The sequence below is a fragment of the Salvelinus fontinalis genome, chromosome 23 (assembly GCF_029448725.1).
Source record: "Salvelinus fontinalis isolate EN_2023a chromosome 23, ASM2944872v1, whole genome shotgun sequence".
Classification (NCBI taxonomy): Eukaryota; Metazoa; Chordata; class Actinopteri; order Salmoniformes; family Salmonidae; genus Salvelinus; species Salvelinus fontinalis.
In genome coordinates, this window is record NC_074687.1 from 48,660,831 (window position 1) to 48,674,790 (window position 13,960).

The 13,960-nt window shown below is 41.2% G+C and overlaps 1 protein-coding gene across 1 annotated transcript in view; it reads right to left on the reverse strand.

The window, feature by feature from the left end:
• LOC129821425 (Krueppel-like factor 12) overlaps window positions 1–13,960 on the reverse strand; it is a 150,240-nt gene that overhangs the window by 101,525 nt on the left and 34,755 nt on the right. Inside the window, exon 2 of the mRNA XM_055879065.1 lies at window positions 7,311–7,392. Coding sequence (XP_055735040.1) covers window positions 7,311–7,376 — 66 coding nt within the window. The 5' untranslated portion in view covers window positions 7,377–7,392. The remainder of the gene's footprint in view (window positions 1–7,310; window positions 7,393–13,960) is intronic.

The following is a 13,960-nucleotide window of genomic DNA, read 5'->3' on the forward strand; positions in this document are numbered from 1 at the left end:
GGTTCAATACAGAATTATAAGAACAAAAACAAACAATACAGTTAGGACCTGTTGCGGTAATTTCCTTGTGAGAAGGCAATGTCAATGCAAGATCATATTGTTCAAAGTGGGTAGAGAGGACTCTATAATGAGAGAAATAATGATGTGGAAAATATTAGCCTACTAGATTCAATTAAGTTTGTTTCAGTTGCATCCAAGTAAGGAGAGGAAAGAAAAGCAAAACGACACACATGCTGATCGTCATGTCTTGCTTACATTTTTACATTTACATTTCAGTTATATTATTTGTCCATCCTCTCTTATTAATCTCTAATAGTTTCATATTTGGCCTTGACTTTTTAGCCCATAGAAACGCATTGAATAACACATTCATGAATGGGGAAAAAGACAGTCAAATAATACTTCATAAGGAATACGTTTTTGATGCGTCTGTCCTATATCTAGGAGATGTAAAGAAAGCTCAAGAAATATGTGTTTTTTGGACACATTTAACCCCTTTTTTTTGTTGGCACAAAACTACCTCCATACTTACATACATTTGTATTGGTTAGCTTCAGACATGTCCCGTGACACTTGCGGGGGTCGTAAAGCAAAACGTATAACACCATCCTGTTTTTGAGAGTATCCCCTTTCCATTGAGTGGTTAGTTGGCCAAACTGTTAGGATTCTACAGACATTTTTCGTGAGAATAAGGATTTTCGGGATGTCTCCTGGTCTGACAAACAGCACTGTAGCTCTGCCACTTTCCACCGCAGATGCAGAAGACATAGGCAGATGTGGTGGATTGAGACGCCGCCATAAACTGATGGATGTAGATAGGGATCGTTTTTTTATCACGTTATTTAGATTGACGCACAGGTGCTTCAATAGACTCTTAAGGAGTTTTAAGGAATGGAGTCCAGACAGGCTACTTTAGGAAACTTTCTGCATGGACATATAGAATAAGCAAACTCTCTCACACACACAAACACACACACAAACACCAACACACACACAAAGCCTAGAAAGGCCCATCAATCAAAGCCACCACCGCACCTCAGACACACACGAAACACATTTCTCCTATTTAAAACTGAGACACACCTTCAAATCTTGGCCGTAGTCCATCAGAAAGTAGGCCTAGGCTACATTATAGCATAATGCTAAAATAATGTAGCCTATCAAATGAATTGACCAGGAAGGTTTAAAGGGGGGAGAGAGAGACAGCTATAATATTACTAGAGAAGTTGGTTATGTAATTATTGTCCCAGCAAATGCCTTATTCCAGAGGAAGATATGCACAGCATTAGTTTTCTTTCACACTAAGATTGAAGGTACTTCAACATCATGTCTCGACGATAAAATGCTACAGTGATCACTCATGCTTGGCTGCCAAATGTATCGGTGTCCCCCCTACGGTAGGTCTAAAATGTAAATTGAGGAAATGTGATCATAGTGTTTTGTGCGATCCACTTTAGGCGTCCCTCCAAATTGAAAAGACAACCCCATCCTGCTGTGAGCTGCTGGACAGCACACTTGCACTTGATATGCATTTATTGATGATAAAGTGAACTTGCCATTTCCAAGAAGGAACTCAGTGGGGAATCGGGGATTCCCTGCTTTGTGATCTGTTGCCGACATCAACAGCCAAGGTTTCATTAAATAGACCTAGGCTCTATACTTTTTTGTTGCACATTTAATCAAACTGACCATTTGGCAATGCTCAACTTCAATTCATTGGCACAAGATGTGCATCAGACAAAACTAATTGTTTGTCTCTGGCTTGCTTAGTGGTCGCCTAATTCACTGTAGTAGGCTAGGCCTAATATATAGGCCAGCATACGAATTATGGATTAATATCCCAGCCTATTAATTAACTTCTAACTCACACATCTCTGTCTTCACTGTTCCCTTCTTGTGCAATTCCCTTCTTGAGCAACTGTTCCCTTCTTGCATCTCTGCTGGAATCTAGACTGGCCTCTCTCCCTTCCATCCTCTCTGTATTCCTCTTATAGCTCTTGAACCAGTAGCCTAGCCCAATGTGTGTCCCAGAAGTAGCAATATAGCTTAGTCACTTATTTTGAGCAATTAAAACTGTATACTGAATTAAAATATGAACACAACATGTAAAGTGTTGGTCCCATGTTTCATAAAGTGAAATATAAATCACAGAAAAGTTCCATATGCACAAAAAGCTTATTTCTCTCCAGTTTTGTGCACACATTTGTTTACATCCCTGCCAGTGAGCATTTCTCCTCTGCCAAGATAACCCATCCACCTGACAGGTGTGGCACATCAAGAAGCTGATTAAAGAGCATGGTCATTACACAGGTGCACCTTGTGCTGGGGACAACAAAATGCCACTCTAAAATGTGCAGTTGTCAGGAATGTCCACCAGAGCTGTTGCCAGAGAATTGAATGTTTATTTCTCTCCAGCTCCAATGTCATTTTAGAGAATATGGCAGTATGTTCAACCAGCCTCACAGCTGCAGACCACGTATAGCCACACCAGCCCAGGACCTCCACATCTGGTTTCTTCACCAACTCTTTCTAATTGGCTGGGCCTGGCTTCCCAGTAAGTGGGCCTATGCCCTTGTGCAGTCATGTGAAATCCATAGATTAGGGCCTAATGAATTTATTTCAATTGACTGATTTCCTTATATTAACTAACTCGCCCATTGTTGCATGTTGAATTTGTATTTTTCTTCAGTATATATTCGAGGAAGGAAACACCTTGCTCTTGAATGCACTATATAAAATAGTCTATAGGTTTCGCAATGAATTGGCGGGGAAGTTTGGTGAGAGCTTATCTCGTGTGATCTGATAAAAATGCAATACAAACGGAAATCCTGTTCTCCCACACTCAATGTTTATGTTTACAATGAAATGTTTTACGTCAAAATGCCCAATGCTAGAATGTTTCCAATTAAGTTCATGAATTAAGTTAGAATGTTTGCCTATCAGTTCAATTTACATCCACATTGTGATTATATGATAGCTGTGAGGATTATCGAATCAGGATTATATAATCTGACCTCCTCAATCTCATTAATGATAGAATGTTCATATTTGAAGATTGCCGAAAGGCCCTTCTCTTTGGCAAATGACAGGAGTGACGAGGAGTGTAGCTGAAAAGCTACACGCAGCCTGGTCTAGACCAATTGATGAAAGCCTCTGAATAATTAATGAGTAGTCCACAGTGTAGAATGATTTAGACCGGTGAATATAAACGTGTTTCTTCTTACTGTAAATTTCTAAGAAGTAATCCTTAAAATCTACAGTTTATATATCACACACCAGGGTTTGAGTCAATTCGGAATTTCTGAATTGAATTCAATTGGCCATGCCCAGTGGTGTAAAGTACTTAAGTAAAATACTTTAAAGTACTACGTAAGTAGATTTTTTGGGGTATTTGTAATTTACTTTACTATTTATATTTTTGCCAACTTTTACTTCACTACATTCCCAAAGAAAATAATGTACATTTTCCCTGACACCCAACAGAACTCGTTACATTTTGACAGGAAAATGGTCAAATTCACACTTATCAACAGAACATCCCTGGTCATCCCTACTGCCTCTAATCTGGCGGACGCACTAAACACAAATGCTTTGTTTGTAAATTATGTCTGAAAGTTGGAATGTGCCCCTGGCTATCTGTCCCTCCCCCCAGAAATAAGAAAATTGTGCCATCTGGTTTGCTTAATATACGGAATTTGAAGTGGTTTATACTTTTACTTTTGATACTTAAGTACATTTAAAACCAAATACTTTTAGACTTTTACTCAAGTAGTATTTTACTGGGTGACTTTCACTTGAGTCATTTTCTATCAAGGTATCTTTACTTTTAATCATGTATGACAATTGACTACTTTTTCCACCACTGGCCACACCAGAATTTGAATTGAATTTGAATCAAAGTAAGTAGAATTTAACCATTTCATAGAAATTCAACTGAGACATTAAACATAAGTCTCATTCTTTTGACAAATATTTTTGACTAAAGCATCCACCACATCTTTCTAACGAATCCAGATAAGATTTCAAATATGTCAAATAGTATTTTGTGTGCACGTTTGTCATAATATGTTAGGTTGTTCCCATCCATTCTGGAGTGTTTGATATAATGCTTTCTGGGAAATCAATTTTTTCATCATATTTAATTACATGTTAGTGAACTTAAAATGATTATAGACAAAATACGAAATACATTTTACATTTAAAGTCATTTAGCAGACGCTCTTATCCAGAGCGACTTACAAATTGGAAAGTTCATACATATTCATCCTGGTCCCCCCGTGGGAAATGAACCCACAACCCTGGCGTTGCAAGCGCCATGCTCTACCAACTGCTCTACCAACTGAGCCACACGGGACCTAATAATCTTGCAGTATTTCCAGACCACTGTCATTATTTAAAACTATGTTAAGGAGGATTCATTTTTTTAAATTAACATTTTCAAAACATGGAAGGATCAGACCCTTTTTTTTCAGCTTTCACCTAAAATGACATACCCAAATCTAACTGCCTTTAGCTCAGGACCTGAAGCAAGGACATGCATATTCTTGATACCATTTGAAAGGAAACACTTTGAAGTTTGTGAAAATTTGAAATTAATGTCGGAGAATATCACACATTAGATCGGGTAAAAGATAATACAAACAAAACCTAATGCATCTTTTGGATTTGTTTTGTTCCATCTTTGAAATGCAAGAGAAAGGCCATAATTTATTATTGCAGTTAAGGCGCAATTTAGATTTTGCCCACTAGACGGCAGCAGTGTGTGTGCAAAGTTTCAGATTGATCCAGTGAAGCATTTCAGAAAGGTCTGCCCAAATGTGCCGGATTGGTCAATTGATACATTTTCAAGTACATAACTATAGAAAACATATTATCTGGTAATACAAAATTTAAGTTTACACACTGCCAGGAATGTCATACATGATGGATCATTAGCTTATACACTAACTTTCACACATCTAGATGGCTGGGCGGGGTGGGTGTGGAGCCAGGGACAGCAGGGGTTCAAACTGTGGAACCCAGTTCCTACATTTGAACATAAAAATGTATTTTATCAAACAAAACTATGCTACATATATCTCTGGGACACGGATGGATGACAAATCAGAGCAAGATTACTGAATGTAAGTACATTATTTATCTTCAGAGGTCAATGTATCAAACCAGTTGCCGTGATAAAAATTTTTGATTTTGCACACTCTCCTCAAACAATAGCATGGTCTTTTTTCACTGTAATAGCTACTGTAAACTGGACAGTGCAGTTTGAATCAGAAGAATGTAATCATTCTGCCCTTATAAGACATGTCTATGTCTGGGTAAATGTTCTTGTTACTTACAATTTCATGCTAATCACATTAGCGCACGTTAGCTCAACCTTCTCGGTGGAGGGACACCGATCCCGTAGAGGTTAAACATAACCATAGACAGGTAGGTGCATGATGATGTATGGAATAAATTAGCCATTTGAATGTCAATTAATTTCATTTCATCAATTTCTACTTCCTTGAATTGAAAGTCAATTCCAATTCTGCTTCCTGTGGGGTGTGGCCAATTCAAATTCATGAATTGAATTGGAATTAAAGACCAATTCCCAACCTAATTCAGAATTGACCCCTAACCCTATCACGGACATTATGTCTGCTATTACAAAATGTATTAGAATCAACAAGTTATTGACAACACATGAACGAAAACAAATCATAGCTGGATATACTGACGACAGCCATCACTAAAAATAAAACATGGGCCGGACTCTTATGCACATACACACAGCTGTAACCACTACACAAAGCTCTGTTGTAACCTAGCAACAGCTTCTGCACAGCAGAAGACCAATTCATGTCTCTACTTTAGCGGACTCATTTTTAGACAAAAGAGAATTTAACTTTTGTTTGGGCAAAAACAATAATATAACATAACGTTGGACTCCTGTAGTAGTACACAAAGACTTGACCCAGCGGCCAAAGCGAATTGCAATGACAAAATTACAAACTGCTATGCCTGCTGCAAAGAGGAATGGCACAAGACCACTGTATGTAGGCGTGTGAGAGATGGACAGAGAGATGGAGGGATGATAGTGTGTTTGTATAGGGGAAAGACAGTTGGTTGGTTTTAGGCATAGGGCTGAGAAAGATACATATTCCAGCATACAGCAAATTAGGGAGAGACTGAGACTCAGTGGCGCACTGAAGTTTTGTGGTTTTGCCATAAGGCAAAGAGAAAAATGTGAAGTTTAATAGCTAATCTCATACTATTCTACATGTTTTGCCAGAGGCTGAGAGAATATGCTGCTTTTTTAAAGCTAACTTCCTGCAATTCTACACATATTGCCATGGGGCAGAGAGAAAATGTGCAGTTGTATAGCTAATCTCATGCAATTCTACACATTTTGCATTGAGGCTGAGAGAGTTTGGCAATTTCAAAGCTAGCTTCATGTTATTCTACACATTTTTCCATGAGGCTGAGAGAAAAATGTTGCAGTTTTACAGCAACCGGAGCCCGTGGGCTATGTGGGGTTGCAGGGATTTTAGTACGCAAGTGGTGAGACTGTGGTGTGTGTGTGTGTATGCGTGCATGTGTGTGTTTTGGTTTTCAATTGGAGGGAGAAAGAGAGAGCAAGAGAGAGCAAAACTATGTACATAGTTTTAGGAGTTTTCCTTGTGTCTCTCCCTGAAGCAGTGACTCTGGGAGAATCTTAAATTGCGTCCTCTCTCCTCTCCCCTTGCCTCCTTCTCAAAACCCATTGGAGGAGAAGGTCAGAGGGGAGGGACGTCTGGCCTTCTCATCCAATGGGTTTTGAGAGACGAGGAGAGAGGACAGAGACGTGAGGAGTATGCAATTGAAATCTTCCCTCTGCCCCCCTGTCAACATGGACTCCCTGATGGCTACAGCAACCTCACAGCAAGTCTTCTATACATTCCTACCCCAGCTGCTTTGGCCCTCTCCTCCTCACCACCACACTCTCCAACCACTCCTCCAAGTCCTTGCACTCTCTTCCCTCGTTCTCTTTCTCTACTTCCCTCCCTCTTTCTGTCACTCAATCTCACTCTCCCTCTCCCTCTCTCCCACTCTCCCCCTGTCCCTCCCTCTCTCTCTCTTTCTCTCTCTCTCCCTCTCTGTCTCGCTCTCTCTCCCTCTCTGTCTCTCCCTCGCTCTCCCTCTCTGTCTCTCCCTCGCTCTCCCTCTCTGTCTCTCCCTCGCTCTCCCTCTCAAGCCTGAGAGTAATTATAGGGCTATTGCAGGGAGGGGGAAAGAAAAGAAAAGGAGAAAGGAAAAAAAGGGAATTGTCTGGAAAACAACTGCTCTCTTACCCCTTGTTCCGATTCCAGGGGCTCGGCTTTGACTCGGACTGCAGGCATTCCGTCAAGCATTAACATCCTGTTCTCGGGCCGTCTGTGGAGAAATAGAGGAAGGGGGAGGAGGTGTAAGACAGACGCTGAGTTTGACCATGACTAAGCATCTTAGTTTGACACACATAGAAATACAGTAAAAAGCATGAGCTGACGTACGGTGCTGACCAAAAGAACAGTAAACTGTGTAAAAATAAAGGAAATGGCACACTTACACATGCTTAGGGCTTAAATGCTTACAATTTGATAAATAGTCAGGCATTGTGCTGTACATCCTGTATGTGCACTGACAAACATAAATGTAAGCACAGCGACATATACAAAGAAACAGTCACATATAAGAACACAGACACAGTCCACTCTCGCTCTCTGTCTGAACAAGCCACAGCTTTCTGTTTGTAACTACTGTGTTCACTCACTTGTCTGCATGATTGTTCCGGTATGTTTACAAATAATCCATTTGTAATAGACATACAGTATAGTGACCATATCTATATTCCCATAAAACTCATACACAAAGCACAACCATGGAGATCCTTTTAATTTATATTGGCACAAACATGCAATATGACTGCATTCCAAATAACACCATATCCCATAAATAGTGCACTACTGTTGACTAGAGCGATATACAGTGAGTGTACAAAACATTAGGAACACCTTCCTAATATTGAATTGCTGCCCTTTTGCCCTCAGAACATCCTCAATTCGTCTGGACTCTACAAGTAATTCATGCAGGCAGTAAAATCAGATTTTTTTAAATAAATAAAAATACACCGACACAAAAGAGGGATTGTGGAGAGACGTACACACAGGCGCAGATGTACGCAATATACACACATGTACACATGGATTTTGTGTTGTACGTGGTAGTGGAGTAGTGGCCTGAGGGCACACACTTAATGTGTTTTGAAATGTAATGTCATGTTTTTAATTGTATATACATGGAACTACCTTCATTTTGCTGGACCCCAGGATGGGGATCCATAATAAATAGAAAGTTTTCAGATAAAATCAATTTTTATTTGTCACATGAGTCAAATACAACAGGTAGAGCTTACAGTGAAATGCTTACTTACAAGCCCTTAACCAACAATGCAGTTTTAAGAAAATTAAGTGTTAAGTAAAAAATAGACAACACATTTTTTTTAATAACAAATAACAAAAAATTAAAGAGCAGCAGTAAAATAACAATAGCGAGGCTACATACAGGGGGTACCGGTACAGAGTCAATGTGCGGGGGCACAGGTTAGTCGAGGTAATTGAGGTAATATGTACATGTAGGTGGAGTTTAAGTGACTATGCATAGACAATACACAGAGAGTAGCAGCAGCGTAAAAGAGGGGGGTCTTTTTGAGGATCTTGCCAAATCTTTTCAGTCTCCTGAGGGGGAATAGGCTTTGTCGTGCCCTCTTCACGACTGTCTTGGTGTGTTTGGACCATGAAAGTTTGTTGGTGATGTGGACACCAAGGAACTTGAAGCTCTCAACCTGCTTCACTACAGCCCTGTCGATGAGATTGGGGGTTTGCTCGGTCCTCCTTTCCTGTAGTCCACAATCATCTCCTTTGTCTTGGTCACGTTGAGGGAGAGGTTGGTATCCTGGCACCACACTGCCAGGTCTCTGACCTCCTCCCTATAGGCTGTCTCATCATTGTCGGTAATCAGGCCTACCACTGGTGTGTCGTCGGGAATAGTCGTGCTTGGCCGTGCAGTCATGGGTGACCACGGATTACAGGAGGGGACTGAGCACGCACCCCTGAGGGGCCTCTGTGTTGAGGATCAGTGTGGCAGTTGTGTTGTTACCTACCCTTACCACCTGGGGGCGGCCCATCAGGAAGTCCAGGATTCAGTTGCAGAGGGAGGTGTTTAGTCCCAGGGTACTTAGGTTAGTGATGATATTTCACGGCACTATGGTGTTGAACGCTGAGCTGTAGTCAATGAATAGCATTCTCACGTAGGTGTTAATTTTGTCCAGGTGGGAAAGGGCAGTGTGTAGTACAATAGAGATTGCATCATCTGTGGATCTGTTGGTTAAGGTATGCAAATTGGAGTGGGTCTAGGGTTTCTAGGATAATGGTGTTGATGTGAGCCATGACCAGCCGTTGCACTTCATGGCTACCGACGTGAGTGCTACGGGTTGGTAATCATTTAGGCAGGTTACCTTGGTGTTTTTGGGCATAGGGACTATGGTGGTCTGCTTGAAAAATTGGTATTACAGACTCGGTCAGGGACAGGTTGAAAATGTCAGTGAAGACAATTGGCAGATGGTCAGCGCATGCTCGGAGTACACGTCCTGGTAGTCCGTCAGGCCCTGCCGTCTTGTGAATGTTGACCTGTTTAAAGGTCTAACTCACATCAGCTTTTTATAAAAGGCAATTTTTTTCTCTGACATGCAAATATGATGGTAATTTCATGCAATGCTTTTAACATAAAGGAGATCTTTCCACCCCTACTCTTGTCCATGGTGGTCTGCAAACCCACAAACTTCTGGCCCGTAGTCCTGTGCTCTATCAGAATTCTGGCATTACCATGTAATGCTTACAAGACGAACAGTTTCTAAAAACGGCATATTTAAAGGGCTCTGGTCTGTCCAAGAAGTGAGAGTAAACAGTAGACATGTTCTCTGCTATCCACTTTTTTGTGCATAGGGTTTTATTTTTTATTTTTGCATTCAGGGAGAGTTTAGGTAAAATATGTTTTGCTAAAGGGAGAACCATCCATTTATATTTCAGAGAGGTCTGATGTTCTCAAAGTAACCCTTATTATAAATAATGTTCACTCCCTAAAGCATATTTGAAACAAGAAAGTACTATGTATGTGTTACTAAATCGGAATCGTACTATATCCTTCACAGTCACGTAAGCATACAGTACAAACACACCATACATCCATATCACCAATCAGCCATCCCTCTGCCCCACAGAAACCTCTCACAATAACAGATACACAAAGAACACTCATCCAATAATGTGGGCAGCTCCTCAGCATTAGCAGTAGTATGGAGACGTGTGTGTCTGTGTGTGTGTGTGTGTGTGTGTGTGCGTGCGTGTGTGTGTACATGTGTGTAAAACACCAGGGTAAATTGCTAGTGGCAACACGCCATCAGCGCTCTATTTTGCTCCCCTCTCCTCCTCCTCACATTGCTAAAGGCTGGAGTGAGGCTCCACCCATGATTGCCATAGCAACGCTATCTAGGCCCAAGACCTAAAGCCGAAGGACATCCTGGACAACAATACAATAGCTACAAAGCCAGGACTACTTGGGGGATTCAGACCCACACACACACACACACACACACACACACACACACACACACACACACACACACACACACACACACACACACACACACACACACACACACACACACACACACACACACACACACACACACACACACACACACACACACGTCGTCATGTCTCATGCAAGGTTACTCATGACGTATGAAGCGTGTTTCCGTGTGGTTTGTGTGTGTGCACATACATGCGTGCATGTGGTTATCCGGGTATTCAGGCTGATAGCCTAAAGGCTCAGACTTTTCTGTTTCCGTCTACTGTTCTGGGCCATGGCTTCGGTGGACCTGCTCTAACTTGGGGCCAAGCCCAGGCCACTGGTACTTTTCAGCCTCCATTTACATACTGTTTCAATGGCCAACTGTGAACTTTAATGATCCTGATGGAAACACAATAACACTAGAGCTGACATTAACATAAAACACTGGCGACACCCTAGTGTGAGGGGCTGCCCTAGTGGAAATGTACCATGAGAGAGGTTTTTTCTCTCTTTTCAATTGATCACCTCACAGACCTGCACCATGTTTAACTCTACAGCTGCTAAAGCAGTCATTTTGACTGCTCATGAATAAAACAAATATGTATTACTTCATTGTTAAAGTCATGCCCCCCTCCGTTCTTGACTTGTTCTAAATAAGTCTATATAACACGGTCAGTGTTAGAATCTTAATATCACAAACAGAACTGGAGTTCTAACCAGTTGAAGGTTTTCCCCTGTTAATGGTTTTCCCCTGTTGCACCCTCCTCCCAATCACACCAATAACTGCCTCGAAACTGAACCAAACTATACGGAAATTAATTTGACACATACAGCAACGGATAAGTAAATAAATTAAGTAAAGTATGATGGGGAGAAAGTAGGTGAATGGGTGAGTTGATGAGCGACAGGAAGTGAATGATGCATAATTATGTAATCACCAATCGTGATTAAAGAACAGGAACTCAGTTTTGACTGTATTGATCGGTTCTATTGATTATCTCAAAATGGTATGTACCCTACATCAGTCCATCAAATCCAAAACAGTTTTATCAGTCTACTCTGAGTGCGCATAATTGTACCCGCTGAACGGCTTTCAATATCTGGGAAAATATCCACATCAGGCAACAGGTGAGCGAGTGTCAGAACGTGTGGTAATGAGGCTTGTGGAACCTTACAATGGCAAGGGGAGAAATGTCACCGCGGACAATTTCTTCACTTCACTGTAATTGGCCTGCACCATGAACAAAGTGAGACGGGAGATCCCTCCCTCTGCGCAAAATACCTGCACCTGCACAGCCGTCGTACTCCACAACGGTTCTGAAGAACGACAAGATGACAAGGACACGATAAAATCCAATGAAATTCTATCTGTCACACGCGCCTGAATGCAACAGATGTAGACCTTACCATGAAATGCTTACTTACAAGCCCTTGAACAAAGAAAATGCAGTTTTAAGAAAATAGAGTTAAGAAAATATTTACTAAATATTAAACAAATAAATAACAATAATGAGGCTATATGGAGGGGTCAATGTGCAGGGGTACAGGTTAGTCGAGGTAATTTTGTACATGTAGTTAGGGGTAAAGTGACTCTGCATAGATAATAAACAGTGAGTAGCAGAAGTACAAAAACTAAGTGCGGGGGGTGGGGGGGGGGGTGTCAATGCAAATTTTCCAGGTGGCCATTTGATTAATTGTCAAGCAGGCTTATGGCTTGGGGGTAGGAGCTGTTAAGGATCCTTTTGGACCTAGACTTGGCGCTCCGGTACTGTAGCAGAGAGAACAGTCTATGACTTGGGTGACTGGAGTCTTTGACGATTTTTAGCGCCTTCTTCTGACACAGCCTAATACAGTTGAAGTCACACGTTTACATACACTTAGGTTGGAGTCATTAAAACTCATTTTTCAACCACTCCACACATTTCTTATTAATAACAAACTATAGTTTTGGCAAGTGGGTTACAACATCTACTTTGTGCATGACACAAGTCATTTTTCCAACAATTGTTTACAGACAGATTATTTCACTTATAATTCACTGTATCACAAATCCAGTGGGTCAGAAGTTTATATACACTACGTTGACTGTGCCTTTCAACAGCTTGGAAAGATCCAGAAAATGATGTCATGGCGTGAGAAGCTTCTGATAGGCTTTGTTTGAGTCAATTGGAGGTGTACCTGTGGATGTATTTCAAGGCCTACCTTCAATCTCAGTGCCTCTTTGCTTGACATTGTAGGAAAATCAAAAGAAATCATCCAAGACCTCAGAAAAAAATTGTAGACCTCCACAAGTCTAGTTCATTCTTGGGAGAAATTTACAAATGCCTGAAGGTACCACGTTCATCTGTACAAACAAAAATACGCAAATATAAAAACCATGGGACCACGCAGCCGTCATACCGCTCAGGAAGAAGATGCGTTCTGTCGCCTAGAGATTAACGTACTTTTGTGCGAAAAGTGCGAATCAATCCCAGAACAGCAAAGGACCTTGTGAAGATGCTGGAGGAAACAGGTATCTATTTCTACAGTAAAACGAGTCCTATATCGACATAACCTGAAAGGCCGCTCAGCAAGGAGGAAGCCACTGCTCCAAAACCGCCATAAAAAAGCCAGACTATGTTTTGCAACTGCACATGGGGACAAAGCTTGTACTTTTTGGAGAAATTTCCCCTGGTCTGATGAAACAAACATAGAACTGTTTGGCCATAATGACCATCGTTATGTTTGGAGAAAAATAGGGACGCTTGCAAGCTGAAGAACACCATCCCAACCGTGAAGCAAGGGGTTGGCAGCATCATGTAGTGGGGTGCTTTGCTGCAGGAGGGACTGATGCACTTCACAAAATAGATGGCATCATGAGGAATGTAAAATATGTGGATATTTTGAAGCAACATCTCAAGACAGGAAGTTAAAGCTTGGTCGCAAATGGGTCTTCCAAATTGACAATGACCCCGAGCATACTTTTAAAGTTGTTGCAAAATGGCTTAAGGACAACAAAGTCAAGGTATTGGAGTGTCCATCACAAAGCCCTGACCTCAATCCCATAGAGAATATGTGGGCAGACCTGAAAAAGCAGTGCGGGCATGGAGGCCTACGAACCTGACTCAGTTACACTAGATGTGTCAGGATGAATGTGCCAAAATTCACCCAACTTATTGTGGGAAGCTTGTGGAAGGCTACCTGAAACGTTAACCCAAGTTAAACAATTTAAAGGCAATGCTACCAAATACGACTTGAGTGTATGTATACTTCTGACCCACTGGGAATGTGATGAAAGATATAAAAGCTGTAAAATATATCATTCTCTCTACTATTATTCTGATATTTCACATTC